The following is a 26,656-nucleotide window of genomic DNA, read 5'->3' as shown; positions in this document are numbered from 1 at the left end:
AAATAATCAACTCCAAGATGGGAGAAAACATGGAATGCCACTGTGGTTGGGAAAAGGCCACAAAGGACAGAACTGCACACTCGGCCTGTGACAGAGGGGACAGCCAGGCAAGGTGACGTGTGGATGACCAGACACAAGGTTCCCCGTGAGCTCATGACTTCTTGATGCGTCAGCCTCGCTGTGCCCACTGCCTCCCATTGTTGGGACCCTGTGCTTCCGGGGAGGGCACAGTGGGCTATATGCTTGCCCCGCTCTGCCGCACCTGGGGGACCAGGTGACGTTCTTGAACTCTTCTGAGTGCTTAATATTTCTAAATACTTTTTAATTTCTTTCAGTGGGTAAAATCTTATGTTAGATTCCTCGAAGGTCCCCATATACAAAATGCTTCTGAGTTAATTTTGAGGTGGCATACCAAAAAATGCCAAGCCAGCCATCACATGGAGTTTGGGGCTTAGCAAGTTTAGGTGTAGGCTCAGTGAACAACCAAGAGAAGTCAACCGAATCTGAGAGGCAGGAGAAGGGAATAAAAGCAGGCTGAAATCTTGTTCTTGGAGAATGTTGTAGATACTTTCCTTCTTGATGCTGATAGAGAAATAGAGATTAAAATAAATTTAAAATGTGTACATAATTTCCAGATTAGAAATTGAATGTAAAACTTCCAAGTAAAAGAAAGGGAAAAGGGAAATGTACAAAGAAATAGCATGACGCTGTAATTTAAAACAAATAAATTTTAAAAAACAGGAAATAAGATGCAGACACAAGAGCGGTCTTTTACATATTAGAAAAAGCTGAATGGGTCAGATTCTCAGGTTGGGTACACAGCAAAATTCTTCCATGTGCTCTTTACAAGACATACACCTAAAACCAAAAGAGGTCATTGCTGAAAATATAGGAATTTTTGAATTTTAAATAGATGGGAAAAGCTATATCAGGGAAATGCAAACCAAAGCAATGGCAGTAAATAGCAGATGGTAGACCACAAGGCAAAAACCAACAAATCCTAGGAATTAAGGAGTTAGCACCTGCCCAAAATAGAATTGATAAACAAAACCGAGAGTATATTCGAAAATACAAAAAAGGTAGGCAGACCTTTGGCAAATCCAATCAAGGAAATAAGGGGAGAAGGTTCTTATAAATATGCAACATTAGTTCCGAGAAAAGAAATATAACTACAGATAGAGAAGAGAGAAAACAAATTCCATATACAAATTAGTGGTAAGAATTTATTTAAATGTCTCGATGAAAAGGAGTATCTTCCAGGAAAATATGAATGACCAGAATTGACTTGAATTATCAAAGAAAGCATTGTCTAAGAGCAACCTCTTCCCCAAAAGACACCATAGATATACAGGTAAATTTTCTCAAATCTTCAAGAAACAGACGCTTTCTCTATAATTTAAAGTGTACTAGAACTCAGAAAAAGATGGAAAAGTTCACTTTTTTTTTTAGTCTTGACATGACAATAATACAAAAAGATAGTGTAAAAATAGAAAGCTATAGCCCATAGAGGTACCAAAACTCTAGAGAAAGCACTAGCAAATCCTCTCCAGACTGTACTAGAACGCACTGTGACTGAAGCGGGTTCATTCTGAAGATGCAAGAGTGTGTCAGTGTAAGGAAATCACAGGAGGAGCACACCAAATCCATGTGATGACCTGGATGGCAGCTCCAAAGGCAGTTGCTAAAAATCCCACAGCCGTTCCTGCTTTTTAAAAAAACTATCAGGGGGCTGGTCCGGTGGCATAGTGATTGGGTTCGCATGCTCCACTTCGGTAGCCGGGGGTTTGTAGGTTTGGACCCCAGGTGCAGACCTACATACTGCAAATCAAGCCATGCTGTGGGGGTGTCCCACATACAAAATAGAGGAAGATTGGTGCAGATGTTAGCTCAGGGCCAATCTTCCTCACCAAAACAAAACAAAACAAAACAAATCTGTCAGTAAATGTAAGCAAAGAAATGAACCCTTCCTTTACATGATGAGAAAAAAGAAGCAAGTATTTAATGGAGAAGAGCTTGAGGCGTTTCCATTAACGTCAAGAATCAGACAGTGCCCATGTCCACTACTAACGCCCTGATTGTTCTGGTGCTTCTGGCCTGTGCACAAAAAGGAAGAAGAGGAAAGAAAAAGTACATATTTGAAAAGGAGGAAGAAAAAGATGTTTTAAATTTATAATGAGTTATATACAGTATACCTATAATATGCAAGAGATTGAAGTAAAAATATTAGAACTAATAAAAAGTTCAATATGTTGACTGCTGTTAAGGTAAATGTGCAAAAATCTATAGATTTCTTACATAACAGCAATAACTAATTAAAAATATAATGGAAAATTACAACAAAAATGATAGAATAACTTGGAATAAATTAACTAGGAATGTACAAAAAATATAAGGAAAGACTATAAAAGCATAACAAAAAATATACTATGATCTTGGAGGGGAAATCTCAATATTGTTAAAACATTATCTCAAAATTAATTTGTAAATTTCACATAAGTCCAGGAAAAATCTCAATTAATTCTTTTTCTTTTTGGAACTTGACAGATTATTCTAAAGTTGTTTTGTTTTGTTTTGTTTTAGGAAGCTTAGCCCTGAGCTAACTGCTGCCAATCTTCCTCTTTTTGCTGAGGAAGACTGGCCCTGAGCTCACATCCGTGCCCATCTTCCTCTACTTTACATGTGGTCGCCTACCACAGCATGGCGTGCCAAGCGGTGCCATGTCTGCGCCCGGGATCCGAACCGGCAAAACCTGGGCTGCTGAAGCAGAGCGTGTGCACTTAACCGCTGCGCCCCCCAGTTTGTATTGAAAAACAAACGTGTGAGAATAGCTGTGCTACCTCTGAGAAAATGTAGACAGGGGCTTTTTCCATCAGTATTTAAAACTGTGATGCTGTTGTAGAAGTAAACAGATTAATAAAATGCTAGAGCACGTGATTCCAAAATGCCAGTGCACAGACTTGCAGTACGGGTCCGTTTTTTACCTGTTTGGGCCTGAGGCCCCACTCCTGACTGGAGGTTTTGTGGCCTATCCTAGGATTTGTATATTTCCACACAGTTCTCAAGGGATGCTGATGTGCGGCTGTGTTTGGGAAGCTCTGATACAGAATGTCTTTCACAACAGGAACCAGAAACAAAAGGACACGTGAAGTGTGAATTTAACTGGCAAGGTCCTTGGAGTAAATAGTTATTTAAGGGTTGGAAGAGTAGCTTTTCTGGGGGAGTGGGGAGGCTGTATCAGGATGTGAGGGTCAGTGCCGTGAAGAGAGGGTCATCACTGCTGGGCCATAACTTCTGGGGTCACGGGGTGGGCAGCGTAGTGACGAGAATGACCCCTCTGGATTGAGAGTCTTAGGAGACTTCGTGGTATCTGGCATCCTAGAAAGGGCGGGCAGGCCGCAAGCCTTGACACTGGCTGAGCCTCTCAGCGCGCTCTGACGGCTTTCCTTTTCCTGCACTGTAACATCTCATGTCCCTGGTAAGCAGTGGGGCTCATCACTCCTGGAGACCGCTAGGTGGGGTGAGTCTCCAGATGTGACCGGAGGGCGAGCTGTCAGTTGGCTGGGTTAGTCTTTGGGCGTCCAGCGTCAACAGACATGGTGAATTCCAGGAAACAAATCCCACTTAGAAGATACAGGGATGATGAGAGATCCTGGCGTCATCGAATCCCACCCCAGCCTCAACAGGAAGTGGGTAAACATTGTGGGTGAACTATAAAGCAGGCAGCAGTGAGCACCAACCACATTTTTTGTAAAGAAATGTAGGATATTGACTATCCTCCAACCACCGCCAGGTGAACTGGGTGGGCGTGGACCGCAGTGTGGTGAGGCAGATGCGCAGTGCTCGCTCACCTGAGACCTGCTTCCCCCGTGAACCTTCCCTTCCCCCCTCCCCCGAGGCCGCTCGCCTGCGGCAGGCCCTCAAGGGGTGAAGGTGTCCGGGGTGCTCCGAGCGGAGACGCTCTTCCTGCTTCAGAACACTGCGGCACCGCTGTAGGAATGCCGGTTTTCCCCATCCTCTCCTCCTCGGGTTGTTTTCCCAGTTTCCTTCTTTTGAGCACTGTGCTTTTTGCATATGTTTTGTTTTGTAATATAAAATAAGAAGCATAAACCGTAACTTCATAAAAAAGATTTAAGTTGCTGATTATTTTGTGTTCACTTCTTGATTCTTAAAGAAATATATAATATGGGTCATGTTTAGTTATATATAATTGACCCTTAAAATAAAATTCCCTTTGTGCCTCCACTCTGGTTATTTGTTTTCAGTGAAGCACAACTGGGAGACTATGACAGAAGCCATTCAGAACCACATCGGCTCTCTCAACTGGGGCTACAGGTTGTCATTGAGGGAGAAGGCTGTGGCCTACGTCAACTCCTATGGAGAGTTTGTCGAACATCATAAAATAAAGGTACTCTTTGAATATTTTGTCTTATTCACTGCTTTTCCTTACTGTTGCTTGCGCTTGCCTTAGCTGTGTGTGTGTGCACATGGCTGTGCACGCACGTGTGTTCTCCCATTGGTTGTTGATTCCATGTCTGGCTAAATTGAAGAAATTGCCTTTTAAAGAACTTTTAAAGTTATTGTGTGCCTTTTGATTTCATTGCCATCTTAAAAGATGTTTAGACTAAAGAGTTCAAAGTTCAAAAGACTAAAAAGCGAAAAATTTCAGCAGTGTAATTCTTTTTTAAAATGAAACCTTAACTAGACCTTTAATATATATCATTCATAAAAACATTACTAAAAGTCTAATATAAATTAATGTATTTTATAAACTTCTATTTGTAACGTTTATGTATCATAAGATCAAAACGTAGGGAAAATGAGACCATTTTGATGAACCCAAAAATGCAGAATTGAAGTTATGAAAGACAGTCAAATCCTGTCTTCAACATCAAATTTATTTTTGGGCTGTTTTTGTAGCACAGTGTGCGATGATCTTGACAGGGTTTGAGGTTGTTTTGTAGCCATTTGTTATCTCTAGGAGGGTGTGAGGTGGTCAGTTGAAAGCTGCCCTGTGAAACCCTCCGTGGGCCGATTTGAATTACGTCATTCACATGAAACATAATAGAAGCACAAATCAGTTAGTTTTAATTCCCGAATTGTAGTATGCCCGGCACGGTTGGTTCCTGGCCACACGTGCCTCTTCTGAGTTTCCGCATTTGCTGATGGCAGTGTCTCCTCAGTCACTCCGGCTGGAACTCTCTGGTTCCTCCCCTTCAGCCCCACAGTCTGTGCTTATTTGTCTTTTCAGGATCCTCCTAAACAGGGTCCTGTCTCCAGGCTGCCTTCTTTCCATCCCACTGTTTAAACCACCCTCTTATTTAAACACCTTCATTGGGTTTTTTTGAATTTTTTAAAATGAAAATGTATTTATGATTTACTTGTATGATTGAAAGTACACAAACAATGAACAGCCTTTGTTAGTTGCCCATAGACTAAATTTTTGGATGGCATCTGTGGCTCTTTACATTTGGCTCTGATCTGTCTTACTTCCACGTGACATGTACCCTCCTTTCCTGTCACTTCCTGGCCACTTGCTGTCCCCAGACACCAGCTACTTTCAGGCCTGTGTGTCTCTGTATGTCCTGTTCTCTGTTAGCTTTCCATTCCTCTCAAGTCGTTTCACTTTTCTCCTCCCCTCTTGAGATGTCACCTTCTTGGTAGCTGTCCCTGGCTGCCTCCCTGGTCCCCTGCTCCACCCGCAGTGTTGTTATTTTTGCGTGTCTGTTCCTATCGAATGGAAGCTCTGTAGGGGTAGTAGCTAGTTTGTCCAGGGTGCCTGATACTCTGTAGTGTTTGCTGAAAAAGTGAAATTTACTTTTCTCTTTTCAAGGCAACCAATAGAAAAGGACAGGAAACTTGTTACACTGCTGCCAAATTTGTCATCGCAACAGGTGAGAGGCCACGGTATTTAGGGATCCAAGGAGATAAAGAATACTGCATTACCAGGTGAGATAAAATAGCCTGTTTTAACTGTAAATTGCTGTGTGTTTATGTTTCCAATTTATTTATTCCCTGTCTTGTTTCACAAAAGATTTGAATTGATGATGAATAAAAGTACATACAGGGCAAGAAGCTAAATAATTAACATAATGGAGCAAAGAGAAAGTAAGGCTAGGTAAATAATAAGGTCAGATTTACGCACAAAAGTATGCTGTGTGTTTCTAGGTACCTGCTCTGGGAATCGGTCTGGGAATTTGGCTCTAACCTTCCTAGAGGCCAAAGCAAAGAAGTGAATCCGGTTAGCTTTTGGTTTTCGTGTCTGTGTGGTCATGGTGAACTGGTTGATCGGGAGAAGCATGGCTGCCCCGAATGCTGAGGTTTGGCGGGGATTTCCTGGGCAGTTAGGAAGAAGACACTGTGTAACGTGGTGCACTGACCTTCAAACGTTTTTGACCAGATGCTCAGTAAGAAATACATTTTTCATTGTGCCGCTGTTCAGGTGAACACACACACACACACACACACAGACACACACTCACAAATCCAAGACAGACAAAACAGTATTTTTTCTTATCACATATAATGGAGTCAATATGTTATATTCTATTTTATTTTTTAAAAAACTTTGCTTGTGAGCCACTGATTTGACTCTGAAAACACTGAAGTATACTTCTTACTCCACTGTAGACACTGTCACAACCTCCAGCAGCCTGTTTGTTTTAGTGTTTCTTCGAGCACTAGATAGCCATTCAGCCAACAAAAGGCTATTACACGTGGAAACCTAAGTAACGCATTCTGTTTTCATTACCTAGGCATTCTTTCCTTTATTTTTATCTTTCAGTGATGACCTTTTTTCTCTGCCTTATTGCCCTGGCAAAACGTTAGTAGTGGGTGCATCTTACGTTGCTCTGGAATGTGCAGGGTTTCTGGCGGGCCTCGGCTTGGATGTCACGGTTATGGTGCGCTCAATCCTTCTTCGTGGCTTTGATCAAGAGATGGCAGAGAAAGTGGGTTCCTACATGGAACAACATGGTGTTAAGTTCTTAAGAAAATTCGTGCCTGTGATGGTAAGTCTGGGCGACATTTGGAATTCCTTTTATTTTCTCTTTACTCCCTCTTTAGCTTTTTCTTTTATCCCTCCTTCATTTCATTAAATAAGTTAGTCTGTACTTAATAGGAAACTTTAAAGATAGTGTTCCCACCCCAGATCTATGAAACTGACCCACTTGTCCCTCTTCCCCTCTGATATGGAGAAGGTGTCCTTGTTCCTCTCAGGCCGAGTTCTCTCTTCTCTCACTGTCCTGTCACCTTTTCAGGGACGTCCCATAGTCGTCTTCTTTCCCCCTTTCTCACTCCCTTCTGGGTCTCTCATCTTTAAATAAATAAGTTCTCCCTTCCCCTCTGCCTATCTGGCTGGGTCCCCATTTTTCTTCTCCACTTTACAAGAAAACTTCCGTACGTGCTACTAATTTCTTGCCTCCATTTTACACTTCAGCTTCAGCGACTTCCATCCCTGCCACTCCTTTGAAACTGCTTGTCGGGGTCTGTAGCAAACTCCGTGTTGTCAAAGCCGATGATGACATCTCTGTCCTTATCTTCCCTGGGCATCTGGGCCCCATTAGGTGAAACTGACCTTCCTTCCCTTTGAAACACTCTCCTTTCTCGGCTTCTGTGGCCCTGCAGCCTGTGGTTACACATCTATTCAACTTGTAAATATCGGAGTACTTGGTCCTCTTCACTGCTTGCACTTTTCACCTGGGCAGAGTGCTTTAGGCCATACTTCATCATCTCAGTGCTCATGGCTCTCAGATTTATACGTCCTCTTCGCGCATCTCTCCTGAACTCCACACCCATTTATACTGCTGCTTATTGGATATCTCCACTTGAATTCCCCAAGAGCATTTCAAATTTAACAAGACAAAAATGAGACTCTTGGTGTTCTACCTAAGTGTGCTCCCCAGCTAGCCTTTCTGGCCTGTCCCAGTACTCAGTAAACGGCACTACAGTCGCACAGTTTATCAAGCCAACGCCCGGAAAGCATCCCTTCCTTCCTCCTTTTATGCTACCTCCAGCTAATCCATCAACTTCTTTCTACCTCCTAATTATACTGTGACGTCCTCTTTTCTCACTCTCGACTTAGTTCACAAACCTGAATCCAAACACACACGGATACACTCATGCACATGTACACCCCGTGATCCATTTATTTTCTGTCACCCTTAGATAGAATCATTACATTGTTTATCCTTACCAGATTCAGCAGTTGGAGAAAGGTTCCCCTGGAAAGCTGAGAGTAGTGGCTGAATCCACTGAAGGGCCAGGCGCTGTTGAAGGAGTATACAACACAGTAAGTTTCTATTTTGTAAGAGGTAAGTGGTTGAACACACTCATAAATTGGCACAAATAAAGCTTATGGGAAAATTATACCAGGCTTTACATTTTTTTTAATTCTTTGTAAGAGTATAATACAGATGGGAGCTAGGCTGTCAACATTTGATGATTTTCAGTGGTGTGTGAAGAATACTGTGGGAAAATAGATTTGCATATGTAACTGTGCACAGTACAAACTCTGGAAGCAGACCCATCCAGCTGATATTGGTGCTTATTTCTGGGGAACTAGACATCTTATACATTTCTGCATTGGAATATTTTGTCAGTAAACATTAAATATATCTTATAATCAAAAACAATAATAAAGGTATTTTCATTTTCTAAAACAAACAATATAAAATTTCCAAATAACGTGACTAGTCCGTGGACCGTTCCGGTTGGCAGCAGATCTAACGTAAACCAATGGGGTTTGGATACCAAGGTTTCTTTTGTAAACTATAGTTTATACTTTTAACATAAACCATACGTTTATATTTGAGATACTCATATACCTGATTTTTCTTTAATTAAAAGAAGTGAACAGTGTAGAGAGGATTAACAAAGCCAGAAAATATACAACAAAGCCAAAAGGCAGAAGTCACCCCCTGTTGCGATTTTGATTAGGATTGCATTGGATTTATAAATCAACTGGAAACACTTGACGTCTTTGCAATATTCAGTCTTAACCCATGACCATGTTCTGTCTCTGTCCGTTACTTAAGCCATATTCAGCGATTTCCGGCAAAGTTAATACATTTCTCTGTGGAGATCAGGAAGATCTTCTGTTAGATTTATTCCTAGGTACTTCTGTATTTTTATGTAGTTATAAATGGCAACTTTTTGAAAAATATCATTGTCTTTACCTGTTTGTTGCTACTGTGTAGAAATGCTGCTGATTTGTGTATTTCGATTTAGTATTCAGTAATCTCTGCTAAACTCTTATTGAATAATTTATCCTTAGATTATTTTGGATTTTCCTTACACATTCACCTCGTATGTAAATAGCAGCACTCCCGCTCCCTCCTTTGCACTCTTTTCCTCTCTCTTTCTTTTTCTTGCGTACGTGCACTAGCTGAGGCTTCTGCCGCGGTGTTGACAAGATATGGCAGTGGCAGGCATTCTTGGCTTGTTCTCAGCAAAGGGAAATTTTCAGAGTTTCATCATTAAAGAGTAACGTTTTCTGTACAGTTTTGGTAGATATTCTTAATCAACTTAAATTCTTTTCTCTTTCTTTTTTGCTAAGTAATTTTTGGTTGTTTTTTGTTGTTTTTAAAAAGTCATGAGTGGATGTTCAGTTGTAGCAATGTTTCTTTTGTAGCTGTTCATCAAAAATTTTTTTTTCCTTAATCTGTTAATATGTTGAATTACATTGATTTTCTAATGTTCAATCAACTTTGTGTTCCTGGTATAAATGCAACTTGATTATGGTACTTTTTATATATTGTTGGATTTGGTTATTTAGAATTTTTACAACTATATTTACGAATCATATTGGTTTATAATTTTCCTTTCACATATTGAATTTACCAGATTTTGGTATCAAGGTTATTCTACCTTGTGAAAGAAGTTTGAAGTATGTTCTGTTTTTCTATTTTTTGGAAGCATTTATTCAATATTAGAAGTAGTTCTTTGTATATTTGATAAAATTTACTGATGTAACCATCTGGGCCTAAAATTTTCTGTGGATATACATATTTGACCACTGATTCAATGTCTTTAACAGGCAAAGGACTTTTAAGGCCTTCTGTTTTTTTCTTGAGTTACTTTTGATTAGTTCTGTTTTTCCAGGGATTAGTCCATTTCATCTAAGTTGTCAAATCTATTGGTATAAAGTTGGTCACAGTATCTAAATTTGTAAATTATCTACTTATGTAGTGAGGTATAATTTCCATGCAGTGAATGCACAGATCTTAGATGTACAGTTCAACAAGTTTGACAAATACACATGTTCATGTAATCCACACTCCTTTGAAGGTAACAGAAAATTTCTGTGAGTTCACAAAGCTCTCTTATGTCCCTTCCCACACCCTGGCCCCAGGGAACCCTATTCTGATTCTGTCACCATAGACTAGTTTTGCCTACTCTAGATGTCACAGAAATGGAGCCACACAACGTCCACTCCTCAGTATCTGCCTTAGGGTACATCCATGTTGTTGTGTGGCAGTAGTTGGTCCTTTTTACTGTATGAATTGTATGCATATACCACAGTTTGTTTGCCGTGGATCGTCACATAGGCTGTTTGCAGTTTAGGTTATTGTGACTAAAACTGCTGTGAAGATGTCTCGCATGAAGCCTTTTACAGACATATATTTTCATTTCTCATCGGTAAATACCTAGGAGTGAAATTGCTTAGTCATAGGATAGTTTCTTTGTTTAACTTTTTCAGAAACTGCAAAGAGTTTCCAAATGATTGTATCATTTTATATTTCCACCTGCCATGCATGAGAGTTTGGTTGTTCCATATCCTTAGCAACACTTGGGGTTGTCAGCTCTTTCATTTAAGCCGTTCTAGGGCATGTGTAGTGGTATCTTCTTATAGTTTTGATTTACATCTTCCTGTGACTAATGATGTTGAGCAATTTTTCATGTGTTTATTGGCCATTTATATATTTTCCCTTATGAAGCGTCTGTCTGAGTCTTTGGCCCATTTTTGGTTGGGTTATTTGAAGTTTTATTCTTGAATTGCAAGAGTTCTGTATATATCTTGGATATGCTCCTTTTTAAGATATATGCATTATGAAGATTTTCATCCCATCTGTGACTTGCCTATTTATTTTTTTTGGCATCTTTTGATGAGCAATAGTTTTAAAATTTTTATGAAGTCCAATTTATCAATTTTTGGTTTTGTGGCTAAAGCTTTCTGTGTGCTCTCAGAAATCTTTGCTTACCCAGAGGTGGTGAAGGTGTTCTTCTATTTTTTCCCCCTGAAACTTTGTAGTTTTATGTTTTCTTTTTAGGTCAGTTCATCTTGAATTAATTGTTGTTTGTAGCATGAGGTAGGAATTGAGGTTCTTTTCCTTCCAGATGGATATCTGGTGCCATTTGTTGAAAAGACTTCTCTTTCTCCATTGAATTGCATTAATGTCTTTGTTGAAGTCATTTGACTGTTCAACTATGGGTCTATTTCTGTACTCTTTTTTTTTATTGTGCTAACATTGGTTTATAACATTGTATAAATTTCAGGTGTACATTGTTATATATTTTGATTTCTGTGTGGATTACATTGTGTTCACCACCCAAAGACCAATTACCATCCATCCCCACACATGAGCCCACTCACACCTTTCACCCTCCTCCCTGCCCCCTTCCCCTCTGTAACCACCAATCCGATCTCTGTCTCTGTGTGATTGTTTCTTGTTCTTTTTATCTTCTACCTATGAGTGAGATCATATGGTGTTTGACTTTCTTCCTCTGACTTACTTCACTTAGCATAATACCCTCAGGTTCCATCCATGTTGTCACCAATGGCCAGACTTCATCATTTCTTATGACTGAGTAGTATTCCACTGTGTATATATACCACATCTTCTTTATCCATTCGTCCCTTGATGGGCATTTAGGTTGCTTCCAAGTCTTGGCTACTGTGAATAAAGATGCAGTGAACAGAGGGGTGCGTATATCTTTATGCGTTCATTTTTTCATGTTCTTTGGAAAAATACCCAGCAGTCGAATAGCTGGATCATATGGTAGATCTATTCTTAACTTTTTGAGGAATCTCCATACTGTTTTCCATAGTGGCTACACCGCTTTGCACTCCCACCAGCAGTGTTTAAGGGTTCCCTTCTCTCTACATCCTTTCCAGTACTTGTTGTTTCCTGTCTTGTTAATTATAGCCATTCTTATGGGAGTGAGGTGATATCTCATTGTAGTTTTGATTTGCATTTTCCTGATAGCTAATGATGATGAGCATCTTTTCATGTGCCTGTTGGCCATCGGTATGTCTTCTTTGGAGAAATGTCTGTTCATATCTTTTGCCCATTTTTTTATTTGGGTTGTTAGTTTATGTTGTTGTTGAGATATATGAACTCTTTATATATTTTGGATATTAACCCCTTATCAGACACGTGGCTTGCAAATATCTTCTCCCAATTCTTAGGTTGTCTTTTCGTCTTGTTGATGGTTGCCTTTGCTGGGCAGAAACTTTTTAGTTTGATGTAGTCCCATTTGTTTATTTTTTTTCTATTGTTTCCCTTGCCTGGTCAGACATGGTACTTGAAAATATGCTGCTAAGACCAATATTGAAGAGACTACTGCCTGTTTTCTTCTAGAAGTTTAATGGCTTCAGGTCTTACATTCAAGTCTTTAATCCATTTTGAGTTAATTTTTGTGTATGGTGTAAGATAATGGTCTACTCTAATTCTTTTGCTTGTGGCTGTCCAATTTTCCCAGCACCATTTATTGAAGAGACTTTCCTTTCTCCATTGTATTTTCTTGGCTCCTTTGTCAAAGATTAGCTGTCTGTAGATGTGTGGCTTTATTTCTGGGCTCTCGATTCTGTTCTGTTGATCTGTGTATCTGTTTTTGTGCCAGTACCATGCTGTTTTAGTTACTATAGCTTTGTAGTATATTTTGAAATCAGGGATTGTGATACCGCCAGCTTTGTTCTTTTTTCTCAGGATTCCTTTGGCTATTTGGGCTCTTTTGTTGTTCCATATTATTTCTGTACTCTTTATCCCATTGATCATTTGTCTCCTTTCACCAGTACCACATTGTTTTGATTATTGAAACTTTATAGTAAATCTTAAGACTAGGTAGAGTTGATCTTCCAACTTTGTTAGATCCTTTCCATTTCTATATGTCTTAAAATAGCTTCCCAATGTCTACCAAAAAAAGGCCTGCTGGGATAATGATTGGGATTGTATTAATTATGTAGATGAGTGTGGAAGATCTGACGGCTTAATACTCATTTTTCCGATACATGAACCTCATATATCTTTCCACTGATGTGTTCTTTAGTTTCTCTCAGAAGTATTTTATTGTTTTGCTCTAGAGGTGTTTTATGTGTTTTGTTAAATTTATCTCTAAGTATTTCATGTTTTTTAAGCTATTGTAAATTATATTTTTAAAATTTTAATTTTCAGTGGTTAATTGCTAGTATATAGAAGTACAAATGATATTTGTATATTGATCTTGTCATAGCTTCTTAGGATTTATGTCTACATATAAAACTAGCTTTTTTTTTCTTTTCAACCTGCAGGCTTTTTGTTTTTTTTCTTGCCTTGTTATACTGGTTAAGACCTCCAGTACAATGTTGAGTAGAAATTGTGAGAGTGGCATCCTCTCTTGTTCATGTCTTAATATTGAGTCTTTCATCATTGCTTGCGTGTAAGCTGTAGGTTTTTTACAGGTGCCTTTTATCAGGTTGGGAGGTGTTCTTTTATTCTTAGTGTGCTGAGGATTCAATTAAAATCTGCTGCTGGTCAATGAAGAAATCAAAGGAGAAATCAAGAAATACCTGGAGACAATTGAAAATGAAAATACTACACACCAAAATCTATGAGATACAACAGAAGAGGTACTAAGAGAGAAATTTATAGCAATGCAGGCCTACCTCAAGAAACAAGAAAAATCTCAAATAAGCAATCTAACATTACACCTAAAGGAACAAGAAAAAGAATAAACAAAGCCCCAAATCAGTAGGAAAGAAATAATAAAAAGCAGAGTGGAAATAAATGAACTAGAGACTAGAAAGACAATAGTCAGTGAAACCAAGAGCTGGTTCTCTGAAAAGATAAACAAAATTGACAAACCTTTAGCTAGACTCACTAAGAAAGAAAGAGAGAAGATTCAAATAAAATCAGAAATGAAAGAGGAGAAATTACAATGGATATCACAGAAATACACAGGATTATAAGAGAATACTACAGAAAGCTATATGCCAAATTGGATAATCTAGAAGAAATGGATAAATTCTTAGAATTATACAACCTTCCAAAACTGAATCAAGGAGAAATAGAGAATCTGAATAGACCAATCACTAGAGATTGAAAGAGTAGTCAAAAACTTCCCAAAAGACAAAAGTCTTCCCCAGTGAATTCGAAGAAGATTTAATACCTATCCTTTTCAAACTCTTCCAAAAAATTGAAGAGGAGGGGAAGCTTCCTAACTCATTCTATGAGGCCAACATTACCCTGATGCCAAAACCAGGCAAGGACAGCATGAAAAAAGAAAATTACAGGCCACTATCACTAATGAAAATAAATGCAAAAATTCTCAACAAAATATTAGCAAATCTAATACAATGATATATTAAAAGAATCATAGAACATGATCAAGTGGGATTTATTCCAGGGATGCAAGGATGATTCAACATCCTCAAATCAATCAACATGATACACACCACATTAACAAAATGAAGAATAAAAATCACATGATCATCTCAATAGATACAGAGAGTGCATTCAACAAGGTACAGCATCCATTTATGATACACACTCTCAATAAAATGGGTATGGAAGGAAAGTACTTCAACATGATAAAGCCCATATATGACAGACCTACAGCTAACACCATACTCATTGGTGAAAAACTAAAAACTATCCCTCTAAGAACAGGAAAAAGAGAAGGATGCCTACTTTCACCATTCTTTTTTTTTTTTTTTTTTTTGAGGAAGATTAGCCCTGAGCTAACTGCTGCCAATCCTCCTCTTTTTGCTGAGGAAGGCTGGCCCTCAGCTAACATCTATGTCCATCTCCCCCTACTTTATATGTGGGATGCCTACCACAGCATGGGTTTTGCCAAGCAGTGCCATGTCCACACCTGGGATCCCAACCAGTGAACCCCAGGCCACCAGAAGCGGAACGTGCACACTTAACTGCTGTGCTACCAGGCCGGCCCCTCACCATTCTTATTTAACGTAGTATTTGGAAGTCCTAGCTAGAGCAATTAGGCAAGAAAAAGAAATAAAAGGGATCCAAATTGGAAAGGAAGAAGTAAGACTGTCACTATTTGCAGATGACATGATTTTGTATATGGAAAACCCTAAAGAATCCACCAAAACACTACTAGAAATAAAAAACAAATACAGTGAAGTTGCAGGGTACAAAATCAACATACAAAATCAGTTGTGTTTCTATACACTAACAGTAAAATAGCAGAAAGAGAAATCAAAAATACAATCACAACAAAAAGAATCAAATGCCTAGGAATCAATTTAATCTAGGGGGTGAAAGGCCTGCACACTGAGAGCTGTACATTATTGACCTAAACTGGAGAAGACACACAGAAATGGAAAGATGTTTTGTGCTCGTGGATTGGGAGAATTAATATAGTTGAAGTGTCCATATTTCCTAAATCAGCCTACAGATTCAATGCAATCCCTGTCAAAGTCCCAATGACATTTTGCTTGGAAATAGAACAAAGAATCCTAAAATTTATATGGAACAACAAAAGACACCGAATAGCCAAAGCAATCCTGAGAAAAAAGAACAAAACTAGAGGTATCACACTCCCTGGTTTCAAAATATACTACAAATAAGTAATCGTAACAGCATGGTACTGGCAGGAAAAACAGACACACAGAGCAGTGGAACAAAATTGAAAGCCCAGAAATAAACCTACACATCCGTGGACAGCTAATTTTTTACAAAGGAGCCAAAAACACACAACAGAGAAAGAAAAGTCTCTTCAATAAATGGTGTTGGGAAAACTGGACAGCCGCATGCAAAAAAATGAAAATAAACCATTGTCTTACACCATACACAAAACTCAAAATGGATTAAAGACTTGAATGTAAGACCTGAAACCATAAAACTCCCAGAAGAAAATATAGGCTATACACTCTTTGACATCGGCCTTAGCAGTGTCTTTTTTAATATCATGTCTTCTCAGGCAAGGGAAACAAAAGAAAAAAATAAACAAATGGGACTATATCAGAGTAAAAAGCTTCTGCATGGTGAAACCATCAACAAAATGAAAAGACAACCTACTAATTGGGAGAAAATATTTGTAAATCATATATCTAATAAGGGGTTAATATCCAAAATATATAAAGAACTCACTCAGCTCAACAACAACAGAAAGTAAACAACTGGATTTAAAAATTGGCAGAGGATCTGAGCAGACATTTTTCCAAAGAAGTTATGCAAATGGCCAACAGGCACTTGAAAAGATGTTCAACACCAATAATTATTAGGGAAATGAAAATCAAAACCATGAGACATCACCTCATGCACATCAGGATGGCTGTTATTAAAAAGACAACAAATGTTGGAGAGGATGTGGAGAAAAGGGAACCCTCATACACTGCTGGTGGGAATGTAAACTGGTGCAATCATTATGGAAAACAGTATGGAGAGTCCTCAAGGAATTGAAAATAGAACTACCATATGATACATCTATTCCACTTCTGGATATTTATCCAAACGCAGAAGCACTAATTTGAAGAGATATCTGTAGCCCTGTGTTAATTGCAGCATTATCCACAATAGCCAAGACTTGGAAACAACCTAAGTGACCATCAATGAATGATTGGATGAGGAGGATGTATATATACACAGTGGAATACTACTCGCCCATAAAAAGACAAAATCATGCAATTTGCAACAACGAGGATGCACCTTGAGGGTATTATGCTAAGCGAGATAAGTCAGATGGATAAAGACAAATGCTGTATGATTTCACTTATGTGGAATATAGAAAAGCAACCAAGAAACACATAGACACAGAGAACAGATTGGTAGTTACCAGAGGGGAAGGGGGAGAGGGGAGAGTGAAAGGAGTACACACCGCACACGTGTACGGTGATAGGTGACAGTTAGACTTCTGGTGGTGAACACAGTATAGTCTTCACAGAAATTGGAATATAATGATGTACACCTGAAATTTATGTAATGTTGTAAATCAATGTTACCTCACTAAAAATTTAAATAAACAAAATCCTCAAAGGGTGTTATGTTTGTCAGATGCTTTGCCACATGTATTGGGATGATTAAATTGTTTTCTTCTTTATTTAGGTAATGTGATGAATCACATTGGTTGATTTTTGCATGTTAAACCAAATTTGTATTTTTGGGGCAAACCCCACTTGGTCATGATCAATTATTTTTATATATTGCTGTATTTGATTTGCTAACATATTTTTAAGGATTTTGCATCTATGTTCATGAGGAGTATTGGCTTATAATTTTGTTTTAATATCCTTGTTTGATTTTGATGTCCAGTGTTTATGCTGGCCTCATCAAAGGTAGTTGGGAAGTGTTCCCTCCTCTTTTTTCTGGAAGAGTTTGTGTACATTAGTAGTATTTCTTACTTAAGTTTTGATAGACTTTACCAGTGATGTCATCTGGGTGTGGAGTTAATTTATGGGAAGTTTATGAATTCTGAATTCAATTTCTTGAATGAGTATAGAGTGTGTTAGTCTGCTAAGGCTACCATAACTAAGTACCCCAGACTGGGTGGCTTGGGCAATGAAAATTTAGTTTCTCACAGTTCCAGAGGCCAGAAGCCTGAGATCAAGGTGTGGGCAGAGTTCGTTCCTCCTGAGGCCTCTCTCCTTGGCCTGCAGATGGCCATCTTCTCCCTGTGTCTTCACATGATCATCCCTCAGTCTGTGTTGTCTGTGTCTTAATTTCCTTTTCTTCTTCTTCTTCTTCTTTTTTTTTCCTGAGGAAGATTCATCATGAGCTGACATCTGTTGCCAGTCTTCCTCTTTTTTGCTTAAGGAAGATTCACCCTGAGCTAACATCTACACCAGTCTTCCTGTATTTTGTATGTGGGTTGCTGCCACAGCATGGCTGCCAACAAGTAGTATAGGTCTGCGCCCAGGAACTGAATGCAAGGCACCGAAGCAGAGCACACTGAACCGAACCTCTAGGCCATGGGGCAGGCCCCCTAATCTCCTCTTTTTATAAGGACACCAGTCAGATTGAATTAGGGCCCACCCTAACAGCCTCATTTTACCTTAATTACTTCTTTAAAGTCCCTGTCTCCAAGCACAGCCATATTCTGAGGTGTACTGGGGGTTAGGGCTTCAGTGCGTGAAGGCGGGCAGGTGTAATTCAGCACATAACCTGGGGTTCTTCAGGTTTGTGTGTAAGTTTGGTAAATTGTGTCTTTCAAGGCATCTGTTTCAGGGGTGTAATGTAGAGCGTGGTAACTATAGTTAATAATACTGTATTGTGTACTTGAGAGTTGCTGAGAGAGTAGATCTTAAAGGTTCTCATCATAAGAATAAAAGCTGTAACTGTATGGTGAGGGATGTTAACTGGACTTACCATGGTGAGCATTTTGTGATATGTATGAATATTGAATCATTATATTGTACACCTGAAACTAATCTAACGTTATATGTCTGTTATATCTCAATAAAAAATAAAGAAACACATATTGCCCTCAAAAAAAGGGGACTCTAAGGGGCTGGCTCTGTGGCCAAGTTCAGCGTGCTCCACTTCAGCAGCCAGGGTTTGCGGGTTTGGATCCCAGGTGCAGACCTCCTCCACTCGTCAGCCACGCTGTGGAGGCGTCCCACATAGAAAGCAGAGGAAGACTGGCACAGATGTCAGCTCAGGGCCAATCTTCCTCAAGCAAAAAAAGACGAGGATTGGCAATGGATGTTAGCTCAGGGCAAATCTCAGTCACAAAAAAAAAAGAAAAAAAGGGAATTTGTTTCATCCAAGCTGTCCAATTTATTGGCATAGGGTGTTCATAATGTTGTTATCCTTTTAATGTCTGAAGGATCTATAGTGATGTTCCTTCTTTCATTTCTGATATTGATAATTTGTGTTTTTGATCTCTGTCTAAATACAGGTTTTGTTAGCAATTGGTCGTGATTCCTGTACAAGGAAAATAGGCTTGGAGAAGATTGGTGTCAAAATCAATGAGAAGTAAGTCCACATGCGGTCACTGCACTGTCGCCGCACAAAGAAAAGTGTTTCTGCAGTCTCCTTTCGGAAACTCTCATTTAATTACTAACATGCAGAATTTTAATGCTTTAAATTTATTTTACATTAAGTACTGGCCTGCTCTCTATCACCAATTTTTTCATTAATCAATAAGTAACTATTATGTGCCTTAAAGAGCTCATGCATTGAACAGTGATTTTAAAAAATAATTGTGGAAATATATTCACCCATTATCTGATTTAGAGTGAATTTTTATATCCTTGGTCAGGCAAGGAGAAAAATTTTAGAACTCGAAGTACAACTCTGGGGGGAATCTGGGGATATCCTCGGCATCCACAGAAGAGCCCGGTTTCACCTTCCTGAAAGGTGTCTTCTCTGGGAGCCACAGCAGCCCGTGTTATTTGAAGCCAGTGGTCTTCCTGACGGTTGATGACCCGAGGGGCATGCGTTCTTAGAGGGAGGGCTTTCTCTGGGTGTTTCGTCTTCTCCTCTTGGAATTGCGTTGTCATCTAGCAGGATGGAGTCCATCATAATGTATTTTTCTTCTAATAGGAGTGGCAAAATACCAGTCAACGATGTGGAGCAGACCAATGTGCCCTATGTTTATGCCATTGGGGACATTCTGGAGGGTAAACTTGAGCTCACTCCTGTCGCCATACAGGCGGGCAAGCTGCTGGCTCGAAGACTTTTTGGGGGCCGTTTAGAAAAGGCAAGTTTCTTACTGTTGTTTTTGAGATAATATCTAAATCAAAATTATGACTTAAAAATAATTATAAATAACACTTGTGCTTTTTTTTTTAAAAAGATTGGCATCTGGGCTAACAACTGTTGCCAATCCTTTCTTTTTTTGTTTTCTGCTTTATCTCCCCCTACCCGCCCTGTACACAGTTGTGTATCTTAGTTGCAGGTCCTTCTAGTTGTGGGATGTGGGACGCCGCCTCAACGTGGCCTGACGAGTGGTGCCATGTCCACACCCAGAATCCGAACCCTGGGCCGCCGCAGCGGAGCGCGCGAACTTAACCACTCGGCCAGGGAGCCGGCCCCACACTTGTGCTTGCTTTGCAAGTAAAGAGTTCCTCCCAGATAAATCATTTGCAGTTGACTATTTGCCAGTAGTTTTCGGTAAATACTTTTTGAGTATCTACAACACATAAGATGTTGTGCTGGATGATATACAAGGACGGGCATGGTTCCAGCTCCAAGGAGCTTCCCGGGTAGCTGGGGGTCATGAGCAAGACAGGAGCAGTTAATTCTGACGGAAGGGGTGGGAAAAGGTGTCCCAGGTGGACGGTGGCCATGTCCTAGGGTAGGAGGGGTGCTCCGCATGGATCGGGCTGCTGGCGCTGGCGTCAGTATCTGCTTGGTGTGTGAGGCTGTCAAGTCCTTTCACTTCTCTGGGCCTCACTTTCACCATCTGCAAAGCTAACGGTGTGAGTTGGATGACTTCTAGAGTCTCCACCTTTCATAGTCGTTGATCAAAGATTTGGGATGGACTTTGTAGGATGTGCATTCAAAACTGAGGAAGCACAGGGCTTTTCTGGTGAGCAGATAAGGCGGCTGAAAGCCCGGAGCTCTGCAGTGCTGGCCTCACTCTCAGGACTGTGTGTGGCCTCAGGAGTGTTAGCTGGGGGAGGTCATGCCTGCTCCATCGGGAGCACTGTGGACCTGAGCGGGTGTTGGCAGATGAAGGGCCACTGGGGAGATGGCTCTACCGAATTAGTGGGTGGGTGTCAGGAATGCTGACTGCACTGTCGTACACAGAATTGTCCTATCCACGACACTTACAGCATTTCGGGCTGCATTTAGGCAGAGCAGTCGGTGGGACAGGAGCACAATTGGGAGTGAAGTTGGAAATTTAATTCAGTGCCAGATCATCACAGATCCGTGATGCCACAATAGAGAATTGGTATGGCCTCCTCTAGCCAGCCCCGGCGGTCCAGTGGTTAAGATTCGGCGCTCTCACCCCGGCAGCCTGGGTTCCTTTCCCGGTCAGGGAACCACACCACCCCTCTGCCAGTTGTCATACTGTGGCGGCTGCGTGTTGCTGTGATGCTGAAAGCTGTGCCACCAGTATTTCAAATACCAGCAGGGTCACCCACGGTGGACGGGTTTCAGTAGCGCTTCCAGACTGAGACAGACTAGGAAGAAGGACCAGGCCACTCACTTCCAAGAAAACTGGCCGTGGAAACCCTGTGAATAGCAGTGGAGCATTGTCTGACACAGCGCCGGAAGGTAGAGGATGGCACAGAGGGACCGGGCAGGTTCGCTCTGCTGCACCCAGGGTCCCTAGGGGTCAGAATCCACTGGATGGCACTAACGACAGTGGCCTTCTCTAGGCAGTGGGAACTGTTGAAGACCTTTGTTTCCCCTAAGTTTTTGTTTAGAAAGAAGGTCAAACCACAGAAAGAGTAGCAACAGTCACCCATATTAACCTTTCACCCATATTCTGCAATTATTAACATTGTGTCATTCTTGCTCTCTCGTTTTCTGAATATATATGTGTACAATACATACATGGTTTTTTGCTGAGGTTTTGAAGTAAGTTGCAGACGTCAGTGACGTTCTGCCCCTAAATACTGTAGCCTGTATCTCCTAAGAGCAAGGATATTCATCTCCATAACCACAATTCCATTACTGTGTCTGAGAAATGCAACAAAAATGCAATAATATTCAGATTTCCTCAGTTGTCCATTAGGAGTGTGTGTGTGCACTTGTTCTGTTTCACACAATACATTTGGCTCCTTAGTCTCTTATTCTGATACAGCCCCCTGCCTTTACCTGTTTTATTTTTCATGACTGATTTTTTTATGAGTCTCGGCTACTCTTCTTGTAGACTGTCTCCCATTCTGAACTTCTTTGCTTTTGCATGATTAGGTTCAGGTGAAGCATTTTGGGCGCATCTTCTTCATAAGGTGTGCTGTGTGCTGCTTATTTCATCGCTCCGGGTAGCTCGTCAGGTCGCGAATGAAGACCTTGCGGACACGTGGAAGCGTTGGTGGATGAGGGGCGCCCGGGGCAGGGGGATGCTCTCTGGCATCATTGAGTGGGGCCAGGAATGCTAACTGTACAAGAAATTACCCCCTCCAGAGTGCAAATAGGAAATGTAGGTGGTGGCATCGGTTGCCTGAGGCTTTGAGATGTTCATCACGGTGCTGTGGAGTGGAGAGATTAGAAGACAGAGTACTGTGCACGAGAAAGAGAGAGGTTAAAGGCACAGGACTGAAAGGAAGGCTGCAGGTAGGGTGAGACGAAGTCACGTTCAAGGAGAGGAGACGGCTTAAGATGTGGAGAAAGTGTTTTAGGTGAAAGAGAGGAAAGCTGTGGAATTTGCTGTTGATTTTCCTTAATTGACATGAAACAGGAGACCAAGGCATCTGTTGAAAATGAGGCCTGCCCTGTAAGCCATGGGATATGGGGTCAATAAATGGATTGACGAGCATTTGAGGGCCTAAGAGAAGTCAGAAAATACTAAGGCAGTCCACATTGTTGCGTGATTTTCTTTAGCTGTGTTGGAACAAAGCAGACATGCTTGGCTCCCGGTGCAGTGCAGGTTAGCAGATGTGAAGCCGCGTTAGAGCCCGTTAGTTACAGAATCTGGGCTGATGTACGTTGTGTACAAATCACCTCACTGACGTCAAGACGGATACCTGGTAGCGTTGTGATTTGTTTTTCTTTTGGGTAACAAAAAATAGAAACCAGGCAAATTGAGGGAGTGTCTTAGGAGGGTCACATGGCAAGAATAGTGCTGGGGCTGGCTCTGCGGTTGTGGCTGCTCCGGGGGCCCGTGCACAGGGACACTCTTGCAGACTGTGCTTCCGTGAGCCGGCTTGGCCACAGCTCTGCAGGTGTGTCTCTTCCTGTCCCAGGACCACCTGGGGAATTCTTCCTTTGCTTCCAGTTCATTTTCCTCCAGAAGAAACAGTTTGATTGACATAGTTCATCTGTTTCTTTTTCATGGCTTTCTGGCCGGTTATGCATTGGCTTTCCTTGAGTGAGATGTCCACCCCTGACCTTAGCACCCGTCATGAGTTGGCGGGTTTGGGGGACATGTAGTGAGGGCTGTGGGCAGTGAAGCCCTTTGAAGGGGCTGTGGGTGGGCAGGCAGAGACCTTCACCTCTGTTGTAGCCTCCACCATTTCTCTGCCCCTGCATACCGCTTTCTCTCCACACAGTTTTAATGATGCTTCCGCCTGCGCGTTCCTACTCTTCTCCACAAAATCCCAAAGATACTCTCTCCTCCGGGAGGGACACACCTGCCTTCATACTCACTTTCCCACGGGCAGCTGCTGCAGCTGCTGGAAGACTGTGGGATGGTCTGGGACAGTCACTCAGTCCAGCACTGTTGGGCAGCTTCTTTGCCCATCCTCTCAGTGCCACAGTTACATGAAATGGCCAAGGGTGCCTCAGCTTCCAATGAAATGGCATAATTCTTGGTCACCTGGTTAAGGTGCTCCAGGGTGCAGAATCATGGGGATGGAAAGAAGACATTTTAGAATGTGTCTGTAGGGACAATGAAGTGGCGCCATCTCCACATCTCCCACTTGGTTTTCAGACCTTATGCCTGAAGTTGGGGCTCTGGGGGAGCCAATCCCATTCCTAGGTCACTGGCCACTGTGTGGCCTCTGCCCTGGAGGCGGGCTCACGTCACCTCCTGTGGTGTAACTTAGAATCCTGACACGATGATATGTAAGAATCAGTTACACCGAAGTGGGCTGACTTATTTTCCTTTCATAAATGTGTGTTATAGTTTTTCGCTGTAAAAATTGTCACAACTAAGAGAATGTAATTTGTTTATCTTTCAGTGTGATTATATTAATGTGCCAACTACAGTGTTTACTCCTTTGGAATATGGCTGCTGTGGATTATCTGAAGAGAAGGCTATTGAAGTGCATACGAAAGAGAATCTGGAAGTAAGATTGTGATTTATTGTTTGCTTTTTAAGAATTTCTCTTTTAATTAACTATTTGTCTTCAAAGTCACTCAAATAAATTATCATTTTGCAAGTTACTATTTATGGTTCTATTGTAGGACATCATATTTCTATTTTAGGAAAATTAGAAATTAAATAATTTAAACCCTGTCTCTCTAGCACACTAATAATAATGATAGAATTGAGGAGAGAGGGCCATACAATGTATGCCTTAGGACTTTTGAATTACACGTAACAAACGTCTACTTGAGGGAGCTTATACAAGGAAGCACAAGTTATTATAAGATCTTTTGGTAGTGCAGGAATGCATCAGGCCCTTAGGAAGGAATAAGAACCAGGAATTTGAAGACCATCTCAAGTCTTTCTTTTACTTGCTTGGGATTTATGTGTATGTGTGTGTATGCATGCAGTTCATTCTTCTGTTTCTGCCGACAGACTTTATTTTCCCCTGGAATGCACATAGCAGTCAAAATAAGGCCTTTCTTCTGCTACCGAGTTTATCCAATAGTTCTGGTCTTTAGAGGAACTGATGGACTCACTGTTCCTTAGTCTCAGTTCCAAATTGTGGGAGAGGGCATTTGATTCTTCTGAGCTGGGTCAGCTATCCACCCACTTCCATTGGGCGTGGAAGTGGCCAGGCTCCTCTCACATCAGTGTGGCTCTGGGAGCCTCTGCTGTTGATGGGCTGGAGGTGGGGAGGGTTTTCAGATCCCAGGGTTGAGGACCTGCTGTGGGCTGTGGCCTATCGGACTCCCCAAAAGATGTCCTCCATATACCTCTTCCAGTCATAACAACCTTATCAGTGTTTTCTTACGTTGTATTTTGGTAGATGGTTTCATTGGCTTTTTTCTGTACACTCTCCCAACATAGGAGGGATAGGGAGAAATAAAAAGAGCTGGAGAGGGGCCAGCCCGGTAGTGTAGTGGTTAAGTTCGCATGCTCCACTTCAGTGGCCCAGGGTTCTCAGGTTCGGATCCCAGGTGTGGACCTAGCATTGCTCCTCAAGCCATGCTGTGGTGGCATCCCACGTACAAAACAGAGGAAGACTGGCACAAGTATTAGCTCAGGGCCAATCTTCCTTAAGCAAAAGGAGGAAGATTGGCAACAGATGTTAGATCAGAGCCAGTCTTCCTCAGATACACACAAAAAAAATTGTTGGAAGATCAGTACTACTTGATGTTTTAAGCAAAAGAGAATTGAAATCTCACTTCTCTCCCTTGAAGATATTTTAATTTATTACTGGGAATTCCTTATATCCATAGTGCTGATATTTCTAGTTAAACAGCCTAATGATGTACTGAAACTCTTATTTACGTGTCTAGTGTTGGGAAAATGTATGATTAAAGCTTTGTAAAGTTATTTTAGATGGGTGTTTTCAATGAGAAATTTGTTTTCGAGGACATGACTTGATCAGTGTTTATAGTTAATTCCTCGTAATAACGAGCCGCCCTTTCTGCAGTGGGTCTCAAGCGCTTTTACTTGGGTCTTGGAAAATTGATGATAACAGTTATGGATTTAACACTTAGTTCTAAAACTTTTTGAAATTAATGAGAAATTAAGATAGAAAGGCAGCCTTGTGAGAGGAAGAAAGTGGAAGGCCATACCCCAGATAAAGGAATGGCTTTGTAAGAAAAACGTTCCCCCAGTGTGTGGGTTACTGGAAAGTCTTTTTCCTGAGGTTTGCTGCACATCCAAACCTATTTTATGTATTTATTTTTTGCATTTGAAAGGACTAAAAATTTGATCTATTAGTATTTTTAATATTCTTATTATAAAAGAGATTTGAGGAAGCCTCTCAAAAATATATATATAATATTTTTTTGAAGTGAGCAAATCAAGGTGATAAAAATGAGGTGGAAAAAATAAGGTGGTGTTAGCAGAAAAGTTAGTTTGTTGGGTCACAAGATTCGTGCTTTATGGCCCTATAGATTTGCTCTAGGATTAAGCTATACATTTAATTGAATTCCAAGTTTCCTATTACCTGACTGGAAGAGGGAGAATTGAGAGCTATTTCTTCAAGTTCTTATAAAAAGGTTACTGAGATACGGTGAATAATATCCTTAAAATCACCCTTTAGTAAATACAGTGATGGGTTTTATAGAGCTGTTTCTAGATCTGTTTCTAGAGCTGTTGCTAGATCCAGAAATGCAGCCCCATGCATAATGCCAAAGCACAGTATCGTAAAAAAGGAATTCCTGAAGGGGCCAAAGAGGGCTGCACCAATGTGCTGCCCTCTGGGGGCCGAAAATTGTTTAATAGAAAATTTTATATTAGAAATGAGTGTCTAGAACCAGAGTTTTAACCTGTTTTCGTATGAATTCCTTTGAGAAGCTAATGAAATGTTTGGTTTCCAGGAGAAAAACCCTATGCATGCTGATATGTCTGAGCAGCTCCCTAATTCTCCCCTGTTGTCACCATCAGTAGTCAGTTCACCAGGAAGTCCTATCACGTTTACCTTCAGAATATGTCTTCTGTGTATCTACTTATCTCCATTTCCGTCCTCACTCTCCTGTTCTGGTCTACCGTATCTCATGCCAGCACTACTGCTGTATGCTTCCTCCTGGTTTCCTTGTTT

General features: G+C 40.8%; 1 protein-coding gene across 1 annotated transcript in view; it reads left to right on the top strand.

Annotated features, from left to right (window-relative positions):
* The window catches only part of TXNRD3 (thioredoxin reductase 3), a 75,415-nt gene that overhangs the window by 26,643 nt on the left and 22,116 nt on the right, over positions 1-26,656 (top strand). Inside the window, exons 7-13 of the mRNA XM_046674053.1 lie at positions 4,263-4,405; positions 5,831-5,946; positions 6,782-7,007; positions 8,195-8,287; positions 19,057-19,133; positions 19,704-19,860; positions 23,954-24,061. Of these exons, the coding sequence (XP_046530009.1) occupies positions 4,263-4,405; positions 5,831-5,946; positions 6,782-7,007; positions 8,195-8,287; positions 19,057-19,133; positions 19,704-19,860; positions 23,954-24,061 (920 nt within the window). The remainder of the gene's footprint in view (positions 1-4,262; positions 4,406-5,830; positions 5,947-6,781; positions 7,008-8,194; positions 8,288-19,056; positions 19,134-19,703; positions 19,861-23,953; positions 24,062-26,656) is intronic.

The sequence above is a fragment of the Equus quagga genome, chromosome 1 (assembly GCF_021613505.1).
Source record: "Equus quagga isolate Etosha38 chromosome 1, UCLA_HA_Equagga_1.0, whole genome shotgun sequence".
Taxonomy (NCBI): Eukaryota; Metazoa; Chordata; class Mammalia; order Perissodactyla; family Equidae; genus Equus; species Equus quagga.
The sequence above is the reverse complement of the archived record's forward strand: the minus strand, read 5'-3'. Positions and strand labels throughout refer to the sequence as shown.